Source organism: Megachile rotundata, unplaced genomic scaffold (assembly GCF_050947335.1).
Source record: "Megachile rotundata isolate GNS110a unplaced genomic scaffold, iyMegRotu1 scaffold0057, whole genome shotgun sequence".
Lineage (NCBI taxonomy): Eukaryota > Metazoa > Arthropoda > Insecta > Hymenoptera > Megachilidae > Megachile > Megachile rotundata.
In genome coordinates, this window is record NW_027473354.1 from 1,188,952 (window position 1) to 1,210,000 (window position 21,049).

A 21,049-nucleotide genomic window follows, 5' to 3' on the forward strand; every position below is an offset into this window, starting at 1 on the left:
CCACCGGCCGCTCGACCGAGTGCGTGAACCAAATGTCCGAACCTGCGGTTCCTCTCGTACTAAGCAGGATTACTATCGCAACGACACAGTCATCAGTAGGGTAAAACTAACCTGTCTCACGACTGTCTAAACCTAGCTCACGTTCCCTGTTGGCGGGTCAACAATCCGACGCTTGGCGAATTCTGCTTCGCAATGATAGGAAGAGCCGACATCGAAGGATCAAAAAGCTACGTCGCTATGAATGCTTGGCCGCCACAAGCCAGTTATCTCTGTGGTAACTTTTCTGACACCTCTTGCTGAAAACTCTTCAAGCCAAAAGGATCTGAATCGCAATCTCTATGCGTACTGAACATCGAGATCAAGCCAGCTCTTGCCCTTTTGCTCTACGCGAGGTTTCTGTCCTCGCTGAGCTGGCCTTAGGACACCTGGGTTTTTCTTTGACAGATGTACCGCCTCAGTCAAACTCCCCGCCTGGTAGTGTCCTCGAATCGGATCACGCAGGAGTTATTATTGGTGATCGGCCCACAGGCTTTCAACACCACTCTTATACGCTTGGTTCAAGAATACCATGACAACCGGGTCGAAACCACGGTGCACGCGTTCCGCCTTACCGAGTAAGTAAAGAAACTATGAAAGTAGTGGTATTTCACCGGCGACATGACATCTCCCACTTATGCTACACCTCTCATGTCTCCTTACAGTGCCAGACTAGAGTCAAGCTCAACAGGGTCTTCTTCCCCGCTAATTTTTCCAAGCCCGTTCCCTTGGCAGTGGTTTCGCTAGAAAGTAGATAGGGACAGATTGGGAATCTCGCTAATCCATTCATGCGCGTCACCAATTGGATGACGAGGCATTTGGCTAGTATCTTGCACCCAATTAATGGGTGGATTTCGCGCGGGAAGCCCCACGCTCGGCATATTAAAATTAGATATAGTGTTGTAATTCATTAATAAGTCAACATAATTAAGATAAATATTAGGCTATAAACCTAATTGTCTTTATATTAGTAGTTTTTAACTAATTTAATTAAGCATAATAGATATTAGAATAGATGTAAATATATAGATATATTTATTAACAGGGATTAGTTTGTAAATTATATATTAAATAATTAATTAACTAGATTTACTATAATATTAATTATAGTCTATAAATTCATTATATATTACTAAAGAGCTACGCAGCGCGATCATGGCTATAGTAATCAAATCTTTTTTTGGTATGCCAATCCGCTGGAGTTCGCTTGTTGTGTTTAACGGAAGTGCACCTCGAGAACCAATTACGAACGGCACGACCCTCGCTTTACTCTGGTTAAACATTTGCCTTACTTTGGGTAGGATACTAGCGTATTTCCGTATCTTTTATCGTGCGCTTCTCGCAGGAATAGCCCTTTCTCGTACCGGACCGTTATGTCGAGCACGAGCGCGCCGGCCTCATTCGCATTAACGACGAGATCGGGTTTAAGTAGCTGCCCTGCGTGGCTGATGGTCGGCTCATCGAGCACATCGTATTTAACATTTAATCGCTCTTTAACCAGTTCTTTAATTTCATTGTGCCGCCTAATGCGAGCACTCTTCGTCGAGGTGCATAATCCGAGAATATGGCCCAAGGTTTCTGTTCGGGACACCGGTTGACCGTTATTTCAGATCGTCCACGCATTTGAAACAACTCTCTGTTTTCAGCCCTGTTTTGATTACTTGATGACAAATTTAAACGACTGTGTCTCCCGAGCATATTGTTCGTCCTCTACCCCTCTGTTTTCGAATACAACGTACACCGTTCTTTACCGTACTTCGAATACCAGCGAGCTCAGAGAGGTTCTAACCGCCAAACCCAACAGACATAAAAATTGATTATTTAATCCCACTCATCGGGCAATTATCTTTCAAGTGTTATTAAACAATTTTGTGTATTTCATTATTTTCTTTTGTGTTCATCTTTGGTTTTGTTTCTCTTTTTGTCTCTGTTTGAATAAACGTTCGGTGAACTTTAAAATTTGTGCAATCCGTGATATTATTCTGCGCGAGTATCCTCCTTCACCAGCGTCCGAAACATTGGTCCTTCGAGCCGGATACTCGAAGAAAGAAATTTCCGGATTGCATCCATCTACACAACCGTAGAATTTGAACGTCAAAATGGCCAAGTTGGATGACCTGATTGCCAAGCAGAACCGGTTTATGGAATCTGTGACACGAGCGCTAACCAATTTCAAGAAGATGGGGCAAGCCAAGATGACCTTAGGCGTGACTCGCCATCGCCTAACCATGCTGAAGGAGAATTTCGCAAAATGTCAGGAGCTGGATGCAGAGATTCTTGTCCATGCGGAGCTGAAGACGCAGAATTCGCATCCTTATTTCACCGAGGAACGGTTTCTTCGCTGCGAAGAGGCATTCAACGAAGCCGCCGACTTTATGGCCGAAATAATTACTACAGCCGAACAAAATCAAGCCATTCCGTCCACGTCTCGCTTGCATTTTCAAGAGGGAAGGATTGCAACCCGCCTACCGCAATTACGTCTGCCTCAGTTTGATGGGAGTTTCAGCGCCTGGGAAACATTTAGAGATAAGTTTTCTTCTCTCATTATAAACGATCAATCTTTAAGCAATGTCGATCGCATGCATTATTTGTCTTCATGTCTTATCGGCGATGCCAATAGCGCACTGGCACATCTCGCGATAACCGAAGCAAACTTTCCGGTCGCGTGGAAAATATTAACTTCGCGATACGAAAATAAGCGTCGTTTGATTTCCTTTCATATTCATGCGCTGCATAATTTACCTACTGTCAATTCCGAAACCTATAAAAATCTGCGCGATTTAAGCGATAAAGTTAACGCGTCGATACAAGCGCTAATCAATCTTGATCGACCGGTAAAACAATGGGATGATATGTTAGTTTATCTTGTTACGCAGAGACTTGATACGTCCACAAGAAAAGCGTGGGAACTTCACCTCGGCGACAGCCTTGATTATCCGTCATTTAGCAAGCTAAATAACTTCCTCGATTCGCGTATTCGCGCGTTAGAGTCTTTGCCTCAACCGTCTTACGCCAAAGGCAGAATTATTTCGCAAACAATGTCGAATTCAAAATCAGAACAGTTAAAAACCGTCTCGGTTAATTCCATGTCTGTATCGTCCGCGTGTCCCGTTTGCCAAGCCAATCATTTAATTTACCAATGTGCCCAATTTCAAAACCAAACGCCAGCGCAACGATACGCGATGATAAAAAATTTTAAACGATGCGTCAACTGCTTCAGTGCGAAACATACAGTCAAAGACTGTGCGAGCGAACGGTCTTGTAAACAATGTAAACGCAAACATCACACAATGCTACACTTCGCGGACATCACTCGCTCGAATTCTAACGATGCCATTACGTCATCACAACCGCGTAACGTTACCGCTAGCGCTAATATCGCGACCCCCCCTCTCTCGAAGATGGGGAAGGACGCTACCGATGCGCTTACCGCGAACCCCACCTCACTCCGAGGCGCGAACTACATTACCGGCCCGCAACCAGTGAACCATGTAAATTTTAAAGTACCCGCGCCAACGTCATCCGTTTTACTTGCGACCGCTCGCATTCGAATGTTTTCGTCAGTTGGGCAATTCGTCTGTGTGCGTGCATTGTTGGATCAGGGATCTGCGATTACCCTTATCACTGAAAATTTAGCCCAATTATTACGCTTACCCAAGTTAAAGCGCAGTGTATGCATATCAGGGGTAGGAGATACCGGCACGTTAGTGCGTCACGCTGTCAATATATTGTTCACACCCTTGCGAGCATCCGCACCGGTTTTCGAAACAACCGCTCTAGTTCTCAAATCTCTCACTAAGTACGTCCCGAACCGCGTGCATTCTGTTGATCGATGGTCTCATATCGAAAATCTTAATCTAGCCGATAACGACCCCATGAGTTCCGACCCGATCGATATTTTGATTGGAGCGGACTTATATGGCTCCATAATTCTTGACGGAGTACGTAAAGGTCTCGTAAATCAACCTATTGCGCAAAATACCAGTCTTGGCTGGATTTTGTCCGGTCCTGTTGCTCCCTCCAACGATACCTTATCCGCTCCTTCCCATCATACTCTTGCATGGGATACATTAAACGAGGATCTTCGTCGTTTCTGGGAAATAGAAGAGCTTCATGATAAATCTCATTTAACGCCAGAAGAAATCCAGTGCGAGGAGCATTTTTCGGCAACGCACTCCTAGCGGCCGTTACATGGTTCGCCTTCCATTTAAGGACAATCCCTCCATCCATTTGGGCGAATCGCGCACTTCCGCGCTCACTCGATTTCATCAATTAGAAAAACGATTTTCTCGCGAACCCGCGCAACACATCGCATATCGTGACTTCATGGAAGAGTATAGGCTTCTTCACCACATGGAACCCGTTAGTTCGAAATCGGTCACTTCTAATTCTTGTTATTACATCCCTCATCATGCTGTCTACAAATCAGACAGCGAGACCACGCCGATCCGAGTTGTTTTTAATGCCTCCAGTCGAACTTCATCCGGAAAATCCCTAAATGATTGCTTGTTAATTGGACCGAAATTACAAACCGATCTTTCATTTATTTTAATTTGATGGCGGCACCTTCGATATGTTTATATAACTGACAGCGCTAAAATGTATCGTCAAATTTTATTGGATCCTCGCGATAGGGACTATCAAATCATATTTTGGCGTAACACCAACGCTGATCCCTTAAGTGAATTTCGTTTGTGCACTGTAACCTATGGCACGGCTCCCGCTGCATTCTTAGCTCAACGCGTTCTAATGCAACTTGGCGAGGACGAAGGTGCGGTTTACCCTCTTGCTTTGCCCGTTTTGAGGCATCAAATGTATGTCGATGATTTTATTTTCGGAGCAGATGATCTGCAGTCAGCCATTAACACTCGCAATCAACTAATTTCACTACTTCATAAAGGTGGGTTTCGATTACGAAAGTGGGCGAGCAATTGCCCATCCTTACTGCAAGGAATCGACCCTTCCGATCATGGACTTGCATACGAAAAACCTCTCAAAGGTGACGAATATGTGAAGGTCTTAGGAATTTTTTGGAATCCCGATTCCGACGCACTGAAATACCGCGTTCGAGTGCAAAATGAGCCACGCTGCTCAAAACGAACTATTTTATCGCTAATTTCTCGGTTATTCGATCCGCTTGGTCTGGGGGCTCCTGTAATCATTACCGCCAAAATATTGATGCAAAAATTATGGGCAATCAAATGCGGATGGGATGAACAACTACCCCCTCCTTTGATTCGCGAATGGGAGCAGTTCTGTTCCTCCTTGGCAGATTTAAATAATGTCTCGATCAGTAGATGGACACATCATTCCAGCAACATCCTTCATTGTTCGCTGCATGGCTTCTCCGACGCATCCAGTCACGCCTATGCTGCGGTCGTTTATTGCCGAATAATTGCCACTGATGGTTCAGTGTTAGTCACATTACTCATGGCCAAATCCAAGGTCGCTCCTTTGAAGACTCTCAGCATCCCGCGCCTAGAACTATTGGCCGCGCTTTTGTTATCCAAGCTGATATCTGCCATTCGTGCTGCGCTCCCGTACGAAAATATTGAATGTCATTGTTGGACCGACTCTACCATTACGTTGGCCTGGCTGCAGCAATCTCCTTTCCGGTGGCAAACTTTCGTGGCTAACCGCGTGTCTGAAATCCAAACCAAGCTTCCCGATGGTAGTTGGCATTACTTGCCTTCGAAAGAAAATCCATCTGATTACGCTTCCCGCGGTCTTTACGCAGCTGAGCTGCAATCACAACGATTGTGGTGGGAAGGGCCCGCATGGCTTCGCCTCCCTCCCTCGCAGTGGCCTGCCCAACCATCACCACCGGACTTGTCTGCTCTGCCTGAACAACGTCGTGAAAGGATTGTTTGCCTTTTAATGCCTGATCCATCTTGTCCTTGGGCAGATCGATTTTCGTCATGGCCAAAGCTTCTTCGAGTCTTTGCTTATGTCTTCCGTTTTTTGTCAAATTCTCGCCCTTCCGCGACGCCGACCTTGAAATCCAACCCGGGTATTCTTTCACTTGGCAGTCACTCCATTCTACATCCGCATGAAATTCAATCCGCAAAATATTATCTACTCCGAAGCGTTCAACTCGACTCGTCTCCAAGGGAATATCAACAGCTCTCTAACGGTCAGCACGTAGCGAAATCCAGTCCCTTAGCTTCACTTAATCCTTTCTTGGACTCCAACAAACTAATTCGAGTTGGGGGACGCTTGCAAAAATCTGACTTTCCAGACAAATTAAAACACCCTATCGTGCTCCGATCTCATCACATCCTAACTCTTATAATCTCACATTACCATTTGCGAACTCTGCACGCTGGTCCCTCGCTCACCCTTGCTTCACTCCGTGATGAGTATTGGATCATCCGCGCACGTTCTACCGTTCGTTCCGTTTTAAAGCGTTGCGTTCGCTGCGCTCGAGAAAACGCGATCGTGCCCACGGAACTCATGGGATCTATCTCATGGGATTACCTGCTGTCCGCATCATGCGTTCTACTCGCGCATTCGTTCACACCGGCGTGGATTATGCAGGGCCTATACTCGTGCGCGAAGCATCAGGCCGCGGACGCAAGTCTCATAAAGCTTATATTGCTATATTCATTTGCATGGCGACGAAAGCCATACACCTTGAGCTCGTGCACGATTATGGGTCCTCCGCTTTCATCGCAGCTTTTCACCGCTTTGCCGCCCGGCGAGGGCTACCTCAGTCCATGTATTCTGATAACGGCACAACCTTTCAAGGGGCAGAACGTGAACTTGTCGCTGCACATCGCGCAGCAATACGCGATCCCAATTTTTTGAACAAAATGGCAGCTGAATCTATCAACTGGCAATTCATTCCACCTGCAGCTCCTCATTTCGGAGGACTGTGGGAAGCAGGTGTACGTAGCGTTAAATACTATTTAAAAAGGTGCGCTGGCAGCCACCTACTTACTGTCGAAGAAATGACTAGACTCCTTTGTCGCATTGAAGCTATTCTAAATTCACGCCCCATCGCTGCCGTATCCGAAAACATGGATGATTATAATGCGCTTACGCCTGGCCATTTTTTAATCGGGGCCCCCTTAATAGCGGTTCCTGAACCTAGCGTTTTAGAACTTAATGAAAATCGATTGTCCCGATGGCAACTCGTGCAACGGCTTTCTGAAATTTTCTGGCGAGCATGGTCACGCGACTATTTACATACACTCCAACAGCGCCCGAAATGGCGCTTGGCGCAACGTTTAGCTGCCGTCGGCCGGATAGTTTTATTGCGTAATCCACAGACTGCGCCGTCCCAATGGGAGTTAGGCCGTATAACTGCCTGCCATCCCGGCGAGGACGGGTTAACTCGAATCGTAACGGTCAAAACCGCTCGTTCCACGTATACGCGACCAATAGGAAAATTATGTTTTTTACCGGTTGACATCAACGAAACCGATGAACAAGATTATGTCATGGCGGGCGGCGAAGGGAAGGAAAATTAACCAACGGCACCTGTTATCAAATTTAATGTTCATATTTCCTCCGCATATCACATTTAAATGTAACGTTTTCGTTGTATCATGTTCAAGATAGTTCAAGCGATGCTCCAGATCTTTCGAATGTAACCCTTCGAGGCGGGCGGGATGTTCGGGACACGGGTTGACCGTTATTTCAGATCGTCCACGCATTTGAAACAACTCTCTGTTTTCAGCCCTGTTTTGATTACTTGATGACAAATTTAAACGACTGTGTCTCCCGAGCATATTGTTCGTCCTCTACCCCTCTGTTTTCGAATACAACGTACACCGTTCTTTACCGTACTTCGAATACCAGCGAGCTCAGAGAGGTTCTAACCGCCAAACCCAACAGACATAAAAATTGATTATTTAATCCCACTCATCGGGCAATTATGTTTCAAGTGTTATTAAACAATTTTGTGTATTTCATTATTTTTTTTTGTGTTCATCTTTGGTTTTGTTTCTCTTTTTGTCTCTGTTTGAATAAACGTTCGGTGAACTTTAAAATTTGTGCAATCCGTGATATTATTCTGCGCGAGTATCCTCCTTCACCAGCGTCCGAAACAGTTTCTCTCATTTCACCACATTTGCGACATGCCGTATCCATGTTTACATTATACCGACTTAAGGTGGTTCGGTTACCGACAGTGTTAGTTCTTAACCTAATTGCGTCTGGAATGCGAGAGGGCAACAGGATGTTGTGTTGCTTAAGCCAGATATTTGCAATTGGGTCATTTTTAAACTCTAGCACGCCTTGACCTTGGGCAGGGTCTTTAGCCCATTCGTGAATACGGCTCTTTTTTAGCTGCAGCTTGTAGCGGTCAACTTGCTCGATGGTAACGGGCCAGTTCAATCTTAGTGCTGCAGCATATTTTTTTAGGTGACGTTCCATAGATTCACGCTGCATCACTTCTTGCATAACTTCATCAGAAGTTGCCATTGCTTTTAACCCGTTACGCAAGGCGGCAATATAAACCTGTTTCTCCACTTCCTGAATACCCAGCCCACCAGACTTAATTGGTGTATATATGAAATTAGTGGTTGTGGACTGGCTGATGTGCAGTATGTTTTTAATTTGCGTGCATATTCTAGTGTCGATCATTCTTAGCACGCCCTGACACGGAGGTTTCACGATCAGGCAATACATATACCGTGGAATTAGATATGTGCGCAATAGCTCGATTTTTTGCAAGGGTTTAAGCGGAAGTTTGCGAACTCTTGCAAACAGATCTTCAAATGCTCTTAATTCGAAGCCGCTCAAGAGACCTTGCCAAGGACTTATTTTCGTGCCTAGGTATCTAAATGCTTCATCTGGCGCTACAAATCTAATCCATTCACCTCCTATTGCCAATTCAGGGTCCCTGATGTACCAGGTCTTATTGCCTGCCACGTATTCAAAGGCCGAGCATTTGCTTATCGACAACTGCATACTAATTGCATTCGCTGCTAATGTGGTGATATCATCAGCGAATACTAGACCGTATACTTTGGTTTGTCCTATTTCAATGCCTTCGGACTCTAACTCAATGTGTTCAAGTTCCGGTTCTATGCATAGGTTGAAAGGCAAGGGCGATAATGGGTCGCCTTGCTTGACGCCTCTACGCATTTCGACGGCAGCCTCGCCTTCACGCGCCTTGATTACGGTGGTACAATTTGTCTGCATTCCGCAAATATATCTGATAACCGCAGGTGGTACACCTTTTCGCCTAAGGGCGGACTCGATAGCGGTATGAAGAATCGTGTCGAAGGCTTTCTCGACATCGGCAACAAAACAAACCCCGCCGATTTGTTTGGCTGCCTCTAATGCTGCATTTAATGCAGTAACATTAGCATAACATCCATTGACCGGGGTGAAGCCCTTCTGACGCAGATGTTGTATAATAAAAGTCCTCAAACGGGTATCCAGTAGACCGGAAAAAACTCCAGCTAGCATAGAGCTTATAGTTAAGGGACGCCAGTTTTTTATATCACGCTTATCTCTGTCGGGTTTTGGTATAAGTACCGTTCTATTTTTACACCAATCCTCCGGATAGTAGTCTATTAATATCAATAGATTATAGTACGCGGCTAGTATTTCGTTAACACCTGAATACAAAGGTGTGATTTTTTTTATTTTGTCTAAGCCGGGTGCCGAAGTGCTTGCTATTTTACTAATTTTTATTGTAACTTCGGTGTCAGTGAATGGTCTGAAGATAGCGCCAACTTCGATGGACGGCACTATCTGACTATTGATATTAACAGCTGGCCCTGGTTGCCCCCATAATTCGGTATAAAACTTTTCCACTTCCGCTTTCGGTGGAGGGAGGGCAGAGTCAAATAGCGTGAGGTCATTACTAGCAACAATGTCAGCTAAACGTTTGGGACATTTTGCATACTGGAATTGACGTACCCTTACTTTCTTGCTGAGTCTACTATTATTGCCTGCCTTACCGTTAGCATTTTTACGCCTCCTGATATTACGTGGAACTGATTTAGAGCTATTTTTATCCTTTTTTTCTGGCTTGCATGTAAGAAGCTTGCTAACAATTTCCCTGACGATGCAATCAGCTTTTTCAGTTTGGTTTTCGTGACCGTCAGCACATAACTTAATTTTGTTTGTAATGAAGGAGGGAATTCCACGCCCACCATGCCTGCAGGCCGCATGAATATAGGCGACCGGAACATCCTTTGGTAGTCGGAGCCACCTCCGTACAGCCGCTCTAACCTGAAGGTCGAGATGTCGGAGAACCTTCATAGTACAGCCAGACAGCACCAGACGGTGGTAGAATCTGATAATTAAGAAGCAGCGCAAGATCCTAAGGCGCTGCTGAGGTTTCAGGGGTGCTCGCGAAATGCAGTCAAGCTCAGCCTCTAACGTCGGGCTACCCTTCTTCAAGCCCACCGGACTCAAATTGACGCCAAGGTACCGCCACTCATCGACGGGACCAAGCTGACGAACTGGGGCGCCACTCAGTAAGGCAAATTGAGGCTCGGTGATCACCTTCACCTTCTTATCACGCACAGATGGTACGATAGAAACAGCAACGCACTTAGATATATTGAACGCGAGCCCCTGCAACCCCGCTGCCCGCTCGACTGCGCCCTCATACCGGTCGCGGACGATGCAACCAGGCACATGTCGTCCGCGAAAGCAACACCATTAATGAGGTGGTCCTGATCCATCGCGTGTCCCACTGTCCTCGGGATAGCGCGGAGCACCCTGTCGGCGACCAAAGAGAAAAGGACAGTGCTCATTGGATCGCCCTGCCGAACCCCTCTCCTAACAACTATGTTCCCAGATCGTTTACCCCGAACCTCCAAGACGGTGGTAGACTTTTGGTAGGTGGTTTTCACGTAATCCACCAGGGTTGCGGGCACACCAACCTCGGTCAGGGCCGATGTTATGGCCTCGTTTCTTACCGAGTCAAAGGCCTTAGACACGTCGAGAGACACCATGTGGAGTTCACGACGGTGACCCCGAGCATGACCAATGGCGGCTGTAAGTACGGTGACATTTTCTGCACAGCCATCGTTGAGACATCTCTGTCTCTCATCAATCAACCCGGCAGCCATCATACGCTTCGCCAGGATTTTGTGCAACTGGCGTACAGCAACCGAGGCGATGCTAATCGGTCTAAAGTCAGACAGCAGGGTGGCGTTTGACGTCTTAGGAACAAAGACAGTCCTACCAGTGAGGACGGTGCTCGGAAACGATCCCATATAAAGGATCATATTATAAAGGAGGGTTCTAACAGTGACAGGACACTTCCTTCATTCGGCAGGTGTTATGCCGTCGACACCCGCTGCCGAGCCCAAGGGAACATTGATGGAGTTGACCTCCAACACATGGGTAGGCTCCGCCAGCTCACTTCGTTGCCGGTCTTCTGGCAAGGTGGGGTGCTGCAACACTGGAACCGACGGGTGGTTTAGAACCGGCTCCCATTGCTCAACCATTGCTTCGAGGCTGGGTGGTGTGGCCTCAGCAACCCTATCTAAGACTTGGTGCGCAGCCCTGCTCATGTTCTTCTTGAACAAGGTCTGCATGCTGACATATTCCCTGCGCCTGGTCTTCTGGCGACTCGGGCGGGCATCAGCGTTGACCCTGCGACGTCGCGCGCTCCTCTTTCCGCGTACGACCGACGGTCGAACATGTATGGCCTGAAGCCATGAGGCGACGCCTTCAGAGACGTCGTGCCCCTCCAGGAGTTGTTCGCCCAAGAGCGCCAAAGGACGACCGATGGTAATGTCGTCCTCATTAGTACTGGCGATAAGGAGACGGATAGTTTCCGCGTATTGGTCTCTAGGGTCAGGAAGGGAGGAAACGGGCGCGGACGGCTCAACTGCCGCAGGCACGGCTGGGCGCTCAGGAGGCACCATTTCGGCATCCTGGAGAGAGGAATCAGCTCGAGCGGTGTCATCGAGCTCGTCGATGGCTTGGTCAAGCAACTAGCGGTAGGTTGCTGTCTTCCTCACATACTTGATCCCATCGGAGTTCCTACCGGGAAAGTACGGAGCCAAATATTAGGTCAAGTCATAAGTAACTTCCGTTTTTTTATCAGACATTTATTTCGTTCTCATTAAACAACAAAATTATATTATCTAATTATATATTCGCCACTATTTTCTATAACCTTTTCCTATTTTCCTGGTAGTTTATCAATTCCTCCCTTGTAAAATGTGGTTGGTTTTGACTGGAAGAATCTTTCAACAGCCTGCCTGACTTGCTCTTCAGAATTGAAGGTTTTTCTATTTAAAAAGTTTTGTAAGGAACAGAAAAGGTGATAGTCTGTCGGGGCAAGATCTGAGGAGTAAGGTGGATGTGGTAAAACAGACCGTCGAAGCTCAAGAATTTTTTCTTGAGTCACCCTTGCTGTATGCGGTCGCGCGTTGACGTGGCAAAAGGATGACATTTCTGCGACTGACGAGTGCAGGGCGCTTTTCTAGGAGTTTCTCTTGCACTCTTTGCAATTGCTGAACGTGTTTATCCGCAGTGTTTCGTATTGTAACCGGCGAGCGCAGGCGGCCCTGAATTCACCTCAAGACGAAAACAAACCATTTCGTCTCCCCGTATCCCTGCTGTCTTTAAATCCAACGGCAATGTTTTTCGTCCGTCGCGTTACCGTTAGCATTGTCGTTAATCCGGTTATTGGCTCCGATCGCACGGTGCGCCGGATTAGCGACAGCTGATTGGTTCGTGACGTCACGGCGCGTTTCCGAATTCATGTGATCGTCTAGCTCTCGCCGGTTAGAAGACAACGAAACCCCGAGTACAACACCTCGCGATTACCCACCGACAGTGATATTAGTCACTCCCCAGTTATACCTAACGAACTTTTCAACTCTTCGTTTTTCCGTGCGTGAGTCGTCCAGTGTTGTGTGTGCGTGGTTATATTAAGTGTTAAAATTAAATTTAGTTAAGAACAATCGAGTTCAGTTCATTGAAGGAACCCTGACCATTCCTGAATTCCCAAACACGCAGTAATCGTTAAATTTGACATCAACAACTCGTGGTGACTTATACCTTCATAATCTCACCATACACACAATAAAATCTATTTAGCTGCATCGGAAGTTACTTATGACTCGACCTAATATAAGTTAATAAAACGGACAGGATTGCACGCTCTATCACGACCAAACTTAACGACAACGGCCTCCTCCGATGCCGCCATCCTCATCTCCTCGAGCGAGCACATCTTGCGTGTACGTTCAACGCAGATCTCAGCATTTGCGGAAACAGGATGACGGTGCCTCCTATGCTGGCCAAGACCTATTTTGGAGGGGAAGGATAGTGGGGGGTCACATTCAGTGCACCCAAATCCATCCGCGACAGATGGAACAGGAGCGGCAGCAGCCACCGGGGCTACCACCGACTCACTCGCGGACGGCGCTGCTCCACGGTGCGTTCGCATGTGGTTGGCTAAACCGCGAGAGTTGTTAAACTCGCGTACTGGCTGGCAAATTGGGCACTGGACACGTGGTGGTATCGTGCCAGGTAACTGCGCGGGGAAGGGACTGAGGCCTTGCCCCATATTATTTTCTATTTCCATGTCATCGCGTGCCAGTTTCGATACCGACTGCTAGGGTGCAAACCTGACAACCGGGTGGGGCTCTTAACCCCTGTGCCTCCGACTTTAATTGGGGACCCCTAAAAACGAGAAAGCCGGCCGGCCACTTGTGTGGACTGCACACTTTAGGGACCCAGGTCGCCGCACGCCGTTCAGCCGTGACTGCGACTGCGATGGCGACGGAAGTCACCCAAACAGCAAACCAGTCACGTTACCGGCAGGCACCACAAGGAGGTAGGTCGTGCGACTTGAACAGGAGAGGCTGGTAGACCTTACGAGAGGTCTGCGTTACGCTTCACCGTCCCTGCAACTACGACTCACGAAAGCGACAGAGTTTTTCCCCGGCGAACCGGAGGAGAAACCCGGAACGATTTACGCCTAAGAGAGTCATAGTTACTCCCGCCGTTTACCCGCGCTTAATTGAATTTCTTCACGTTGACACTCAGAGCACTGGGCAGAAATCACATTGCGTCATCACCCTTGAGGGCCATCGCAATGCTTTGTTTTAATTAGACAGTCGGATTCCCCTAGTCCGTGCCAGTTCTGAGCTAAGCGTTGAATGGCGGCCGAAGAGGCGAAAAGGACGGCCAAAGCCGTCACAAGAAGCCTCGCAGCAAGGAAGATCCGTTGGCGGTCAAGGCACGGGACCGAGCTCGGATTCCGGGACGCGACACGAAGCCGCCAACCGTTCCCCTCGCCCAGGCCCGGCACGTTAGCCTGGCCAACATCCCGACCAAGCCCGACACGCCCCGCTCCTCAGAGCCAATCCTTATTCCGAAGTTACGGATCCAATTTGCCGACTTCCCTTAGCTACATTAATCTATCGACCAGAGGCTCTTCACATTGGAGACCTGCTGCGGATATGGGTACGAACCGGCGCGATACCTCCACGTGGCCCTCTCCTGGATTTTCAAGGTCCGAGGGGAAGATCCAGACACCGCCGCAACTGCGGTGCTCTTCGCGTTCCAAACCCTATCTCCCTGCTAGAGGTTTCCAGGGAACTCGAACGCTTATACAGAAAAGAAAACTCTCCCCAGATCTCCCGACGGCGTCTCCAGGTCATTTTGGGTTACCCCGACGAACACTCTTACGAGGGCCCGATTGGTATGCGGTTCCGCTGCCGGGTTCCGGAATAGGAACCGGATTCCCTTTCGCCCGATGGGTGTGTTTCTTCCCAAATCACCCAAAATTATATAAACAACGACGCATCTGCGACGCAACGACGACACGACTTGCGTTCGATAGTTTGTAAGATTTAACCAAGCAAAAAATAGAAAAAAAAATCGCTTTCAGGCGTTCGACAACGTCGCATCACTTCGAACGTGAAGAATCCATCGATCCGAACTGCGATCATTTTTTTTCGGCGTTCAACGTTTTTGTCAATTTATCAATAAAAATGATCATGTTCGAGCGGTGGATTAGGACACAAACACGAAACGGCGGCGACGTAAATTGTTATTTAACTGCAATTTTTTTCTCTTTTTAACATTGTTTGCCTTTTGCGCGCGTACGTGCGTGCGAGCGTACGTATGTTTGTCATTTGCGTTCGAAAAGCGTGAATTTTAGGACACCTCATCAACATTAGATTTCTCTTAGGGCTTAGGATCGACTGACTCGTGTGCAACGGCTGTTCACACGAAACCCTTCTCCACGTCAGTCCCCCAGGTCCTCGCTGGAGTATTTGCTACTACCACCAAGATCTGCACCGACGGCGGCTCCAGGCAGGCTCACGCCCAGACCCTTCTGCGCACACCGCCGCGACCCTCCTACTCGTCAAGGCTTCATGGAGAACGGGAACTGAATCCCGTTCCTGCGCACTTGCCGTTGACGGCGGAGTATAGGAGCGACGCTTCAGCGCCATCCATTTTCAGGGCTAGTTGCTTCGACAGGTGAGTTGTTACAACATCCTTAGCGGATTCCGACTTCCATGGCCACCGTCCTGCTGTCTTAAGCAACCAACGTCTTTCATGATATCCCATAAGCGTCGACTTAGGCGCCTTAACTCTGCGTTTGGTTCATCCCACAGCGCTAGTTCTGCTTACCAAAATTGGCCCACTTGGCACTCTGATCCAAGAAAAATTTTATCAATTTATATCTCGTCGCTTCTTGAAAATTCAAGCAAGCCAGAGATCTCACCCATTTAAAGTTTGAGAATAGGTTGAGGTCGTTTCGGCCCCAAGTCCTCTAATCATTCGCTTTACCAGATGAGACTCGTGATGCGTTCGAGTCGAGTGCCAGCTATCCTGAGGGAAACTTCGGAGGGAACCAGCTACTAGATGGTTCGATTAGTCTTTCGCCCCTATACCCAGTTCCGACGATCGATTTGCACGTCAGAATCGTTACGGATCTCCATCAGGGTTTCCCCTGACTTCGTCCTGACCAGGCATAGTTCACCATCGTTCGGGTCCCAACGTGTACGCTCTAGGTGCGCCTCTTCTCGCAATGAGAACCAGACGCCCTGGGAGTGCGAGGCCTAATCGTAACGAGGCCCATCCACCCGTAGTCGACTTCACGGACGACTTTCACTTTCATTTCGCCTTTAGGTTTATCAAATCCCAATGACTCGCGTACATGTTAGACTCCTTGGTCCGTGTTTCAAGACGGGTCCCGAGTGTACCCAAAGCAATAGCGTCGCCGACCGGTAATTCGGCCAGTCCAAGGACTCCGCCTGCCAACAGCCCGCCAGGCCCGGTTACGGCGCTAAGTCCGTACATCCGGTATCTAGACTGGAACGAGCTTGCGGCGGTCCTGGACGGAGTGCGTTCGAGAATTTTGCGGCCCGATACCGTCTGAGTACCGTCGCGCAGTCGGCCGGGCATCCAAGGGGCTGTCATCGTACGCTGAAAGCGACGGACAGTCTTCGCCTCGGGCCTTAGACCGACACGCAACGGGTCGCGACGTTCTACTAGGGGAGAAGTGCACGACTACATAGCCGGAACATTCGCCGCGGGTGTTGTGCCCACGCCGATGGGATACCCGCCGTAACGGGACCATCCGGGGCACTATCGCACCAACACGGGAGCCAGCTTCGTTGACGATGCATCTCCCCATTCGATCTTTTGGGTTTCTCGGGTTTACCCCTGAACGGTTTCACGTATTCTTGAACTCTCTCTTCAGAGTTCTTTTCAACTTTCCCTCACGGTACTTGTTCGCTATCGGTCTCGTGGTCATATTTAGCCTTAGATGGAGTTTACCACCCACTTAGGGCTGCACTCTCAACCAACCCGACTGTAAGGAGAGATCCACCCGAGACGCGTACCGGTCACTACGGGCCTGGCACCCTCTATGGGTAAGTGGCCCCATTCAAGATGGACTTGGACGCGATTCGATATCTCGGGATAAACGGATCCTCCTGAACAGTACATTTCCCAGCGGCGTTAACCGCGGGATTCAGTGCTGGGCTCATTCCTGTTCGTTCGCCGCTACTAAGGAAATCCTTGTTAGTTTCTTTTCCTCCGCTTATTAATATGCTTAAATTCAGCGGGTAATCTCGCCTGCTCTAAGGTCGTCGAAATTTTATTATTTCTTTTCAAAGTTATACACAAACTGTACGCTCTTTCCGGGGTTTCGACACGTAATACGAAACGTATATTAATACCAACGCACAGGGATTATGTCGTTTGATTTTTCCTTGTATCGTTCGATAACCAACTATTCTTTTCTTTTCGGAGCAACACGATCGTCGACTACTCGAGGGTACGTTCGAGCCAAAATGAAAGCTCGGTGCCTCCTCTCTCTTTTGTTCGGCAAAAGAAAAAAGGCACTTAAAACGCCGCATGTTCGAGCAGGCGGGACAACGACAAAAAAGAAAACGACGACGACGACGTCCGGTTGTTCTCGACTCACGTCGGAGTATATATGTATATATATAATCGGATATATCTTTTTATCTATCCAGGGCGCGTTAAAACAAACGACGAGGGAGACTACGACAACGAGGAGATAAAGGTCGGAACTTTTCTTCTTACCCTCGGCACGCTCTCGCACACGATCGTTTCATGTTTCTTTTGTCCCCTAAAGGATACATATACCGTTACATATTTACGTTCGAATATACACTCGACAGTCGATAAACCGTAAAGACGCATCGTCCGATACGTTTTTTCTTTTGCTGTCGCGTTCCGACGCAATATCCCAGAAAAGGGCGAGAATGCCAGAGACAGCCAAGTAAACCATCGGTGACTTATCATGATCCAGAGAAGAAAGGGTTAACGGAAAAAAAAATCCCATTTTTAACGTGCGTGGTACACCTTCGTCGTGTATATATCGTTCGATGAAACCACGAGCATACAAAAGGAGGAGCAAAAGCGTTTCGAGATCGATCTTCGGGGTGAATGTCATTGTTCATTTGCGTTCGACCGTTGTTGGATAAAAGAAATTTAACACACGAATAACAATGAAGGGAGACTCTCGCAAGACGATCACCAAATAAGCGATTATCGTTCGATCGGTCCGGGTTTTTCAGCGTCCGTCCGGCACAATTATGCACTTCGAGGACTGGACGACCGGAACCCGTATTGGGATCGCGCGGTCTTCCGCTTCTAATCAACTACAACGAAGCGATCTGCGCTTGTGAATGTTAAAAAAACGTGGCGAAGCTACGATCTCGTAATAATTTAACCATGAAAGAGCTTCCGTCGCACGTTTATTTTTAACTTTTCTCCTCGTCGTATAAACTTTCGCACCGTCGAAAAAAAAATTCGATAATCATTTCAGACAACGTCGGGAGCGCGGAGAAACGCCCTAAACACGCTCTACTCTCGGCTTGCTTCCTTCAATTGGTGTCTAACAATTCTCTCGCAGGGCGAAGAATCATTTTCTCTCTCGTCTAAATATCCTTCTGTAGTTAGGTGTTTTCGACTCGGGAGCGCTCTTTCACCGGCGGTCGTATATGGTCTCTTTTAGGGGTTTAACTAGAAATCACGACTCACGCGAACCGAGATAAGCGCATTCTGTCGAGAAGATCCTAAAACTAGGAATTGCGAGATATACGAAAATGTTCTTCCGTCGCCTTTGAAAAAAATGAACACTAGCAAAGAGAGGGCGAGACACGGACGTTCCATTTAACATTCTCCGCGTTAAAGGCCGACGAAATGTCCAACCATCGCTCGTACGTTTTCGCCAATTTCGCAAGTTCTTCTCTCTCCCGCGTTCGACCATCGATCCCGCTCCGAAACGTTCGACTTTTCGGCATTTAACAGTTTCGTTTTATCTAGTCGAACGACGAGCGGGACCGAAAAAAATTTAACAATGAAGAGAAAACCTTTTGCTGCTAAAGGCAAACGTAACCAGTCTTTAGTTATATATACGACCCTCAACCCTGCGTGGTTCAGGAATTGTATCCGTGGACCGCAATGTGCGTTCGAAATTTCGATGTTCATGTGTCCTGCAGTTCACACGTTGACGCGCAATTAGCTGCGTTCTTCATCGACCCACGAGCCAAGTGATCCACCGTTCAGGGTAATAGTATAAAAATTTTTGTTCAAATTTAACAACTCAGCGTCTGAAAACCACTATGTACGTGATTTAACCTGGTTTATAAATTCGTTCGATTGTCCATAGAATACTAATTCCACTCCAAGCGCAAGATCGAGTATCGGTATTCGGACGTCGTCCCGTGAGAGCTCTGTTCACACATTTACCCGAGCCGATTAAGACGACACGATAACGTCCATGGACGGGTAAAGGGCCGTATAAAACTACAGAACCGCCTATGAAACAACGCTCTGGTGGCGCATTTCTCTTCGTGCGGCGAGTTTTCAGTCCGTTCCGGGTGGTAAAGTCATTCAAAAACCGTGGAAAATACGAAACGCGCTGTCGCGCGTAACACAGAGTCTCCTGTTCGCTGCTTACATATATTGGACGTCTTGGCGGTATCGCGAGATTCGATACGGACTCCATGGCCGGCGTCAGATCGGTCTACCAACGAAGGAGACTACGCTATCGTTTTCGCTTCTCAGCCGGTCCGTAAGCGATACGTTACCATATCGTCCGTCGTAAGCAGGCGGACTCGCGTGAAGCGGCGACTTCGTTCGTCCATGCGGTTTCGTGGTTCGATTTCCATCGGTTACCCGGACACCCCCCCGCGTGAAAGCCTCCGTGTCACACTCTAAATTTCGTTTCTCGTTTAACACGAAATAGAGAGAGGCTAAAAGGGGGTGTTCCCTTTGTCCAAAGACAAAATTTATAGAGAGAAAGGAAATAAAATGAGAGTCTCTCACGAAGCGGGCGAAAAAAAAAACAAGAAATTTAACAATTTTTCTTCGCAAACCCATGCATTTCGTTACCAAACGTCCCAAAATATTTCTTTATATTCTCTCTCGTGTCTTCACACGGGTCGAGAGAGTACGCAACACGAATCAAGAATAAAAATTATAGAAAGGAAAGTCCGATACGAATATTTCGAGATTCTTATAACCTTCACCTCTTCTTACTTCTCCGAAATCTCTCGCTTTCCTGGCGCGTATCTATTTAGCAATTTCGATTCTCTCCTCCTTTTAACTCAGACGTCGCAACGAACGGGTGCACCATGCGTACGATCCATTTTACATAACGAACCTTCTGCCGCTAAAATACGCGACAGATTCATTTATGTATAGATATATTTTTATATGAGAATGTTCGGATTTTCCTTCGGGTTCAAGTTGAACATTCTTATTACGACGACTTTTTGTATTTATCGAAGAATCGTGCGGTACCCGTTAATAAGAAGTAAACGACGTCCCGGGAGAGTCGAAATCTTTCTTATACGCTACGGAAAGAAGAGCCGAGAAGGTAGAGAGGAAACTCTCGATTTTCTTTCGTCGGTAAACTTTCGTTCATACTATTTACAGCGTTCGACATGAAACGGCGTTGCTCTCTCATTTTTTAACTTTATTTAACGTTAGCGCTTGTTCGTACGAAATGCGTCGGCGGATACGAAATACGGACGGGAGTATCGACGATGAGAACCAAAGCGACCGCCTACACGTAACCGTAATATCTCTCCGCATCACGACTGCCGTAACAACGAATTGTCATTTAACATTTTTGGTATCTGTTTTTTTTTTTCGTTTGTTTGCTACTACCTCCAAATATTTCTCTCCCTTTCTCCCTCAATCATCTATCGTGGCTCATTTATACGCATTTTTGTTGTGTACGGCCAATATATTATTATTTGTTTATATACGCGAGGAGCTGCACTTTTCATCCTCATTTTTGCGTATCATGTGTTATAGTCATATACTTTTGGCTGGTTTTTACAGTTTTTTCGTGTATTCATATTGAGAGTCATAGATTTTGTCAAGTTTTTCTTTGACACGTACTGTATATTATTATCATGTGTTTCGTGCCTTGCGTATCATGTGTTTTAATGTCAAGAGCTCACGTTGTGATATAGTTTTCTCTCTTTCAAACTTTGTAAGTTTGTTTAAAACTTTCGTTAATGATCCTTCCGCAGGTTCACCTACGGAAACCTTGTTACGACTTTTACTTCCTCTA

At 47.3% G+C, this 21,049-nt stretch overlaps 2 protein-coding genes and 2 non-coding genes across 4 annotated transcripts in view; 2 read left to right on the plus strand and 2 right to left on the minus strand.

Annotated features, from left to right (window-relative positions):
- The first annotated feature begins 2,135 nt into the window (after window positions 1-2,135).
- LOC143266164 (uncharacterized) lies at window positions 2,136-4,217 on the plus strand. The gene has a single exon (XM_076541797.1). It carries the CDS (start codon window positions 2,136-2,138, stop codon window positions 4,215-4,217), a length of 2,082 nt encoding a protein of 693 aa, XP_076397912.1.
- Window positions 4,218-6,848: 2,631 nt separating this feature from the next.
- LOC143266165 (uncharacterized) lies at window positions 6,849-7,508 on the plus strand. Its single transcript, XM_076541798.1, has one exon. It carries the CDS (start codon window positions 6,849-6,851, stop codon window positions 7,506-7,508), a length of 660 nt encoding a protein of 219 aa, XP_076397913.1.
- Window positions 7,509-18,878: 11,370 nt separating this feature from the next.
- Window positions 18,879-19,033, minus strand: LOC143266185 (5.8S ribosomal RNA). Its single transcript, XR_013041259.1, has one exon. It is a non-coding gene; the product is annotated as a 5.8S ribosomal RNA (ribosomal RNA).
- A 1,958-nt stretch (window positions 19,034-20,991) lies between these two features.
- LOC143266180 (small subunit ribosomal RNA) overlaps window positions 20,992-21,049 on the minus strand; it is a 1,927-nt gene continuing 1,869 nt past the window's right edge. Inside the window, exon 1 of the ribosomal RNA XR_013041255.1 lies at window positions 20,992-21,049. This exon is cut by the window's right edge and continues 1,869 nt beyond it. This is a non-coding gene — a ribosomal RNA (small subunit ribosomal RNA).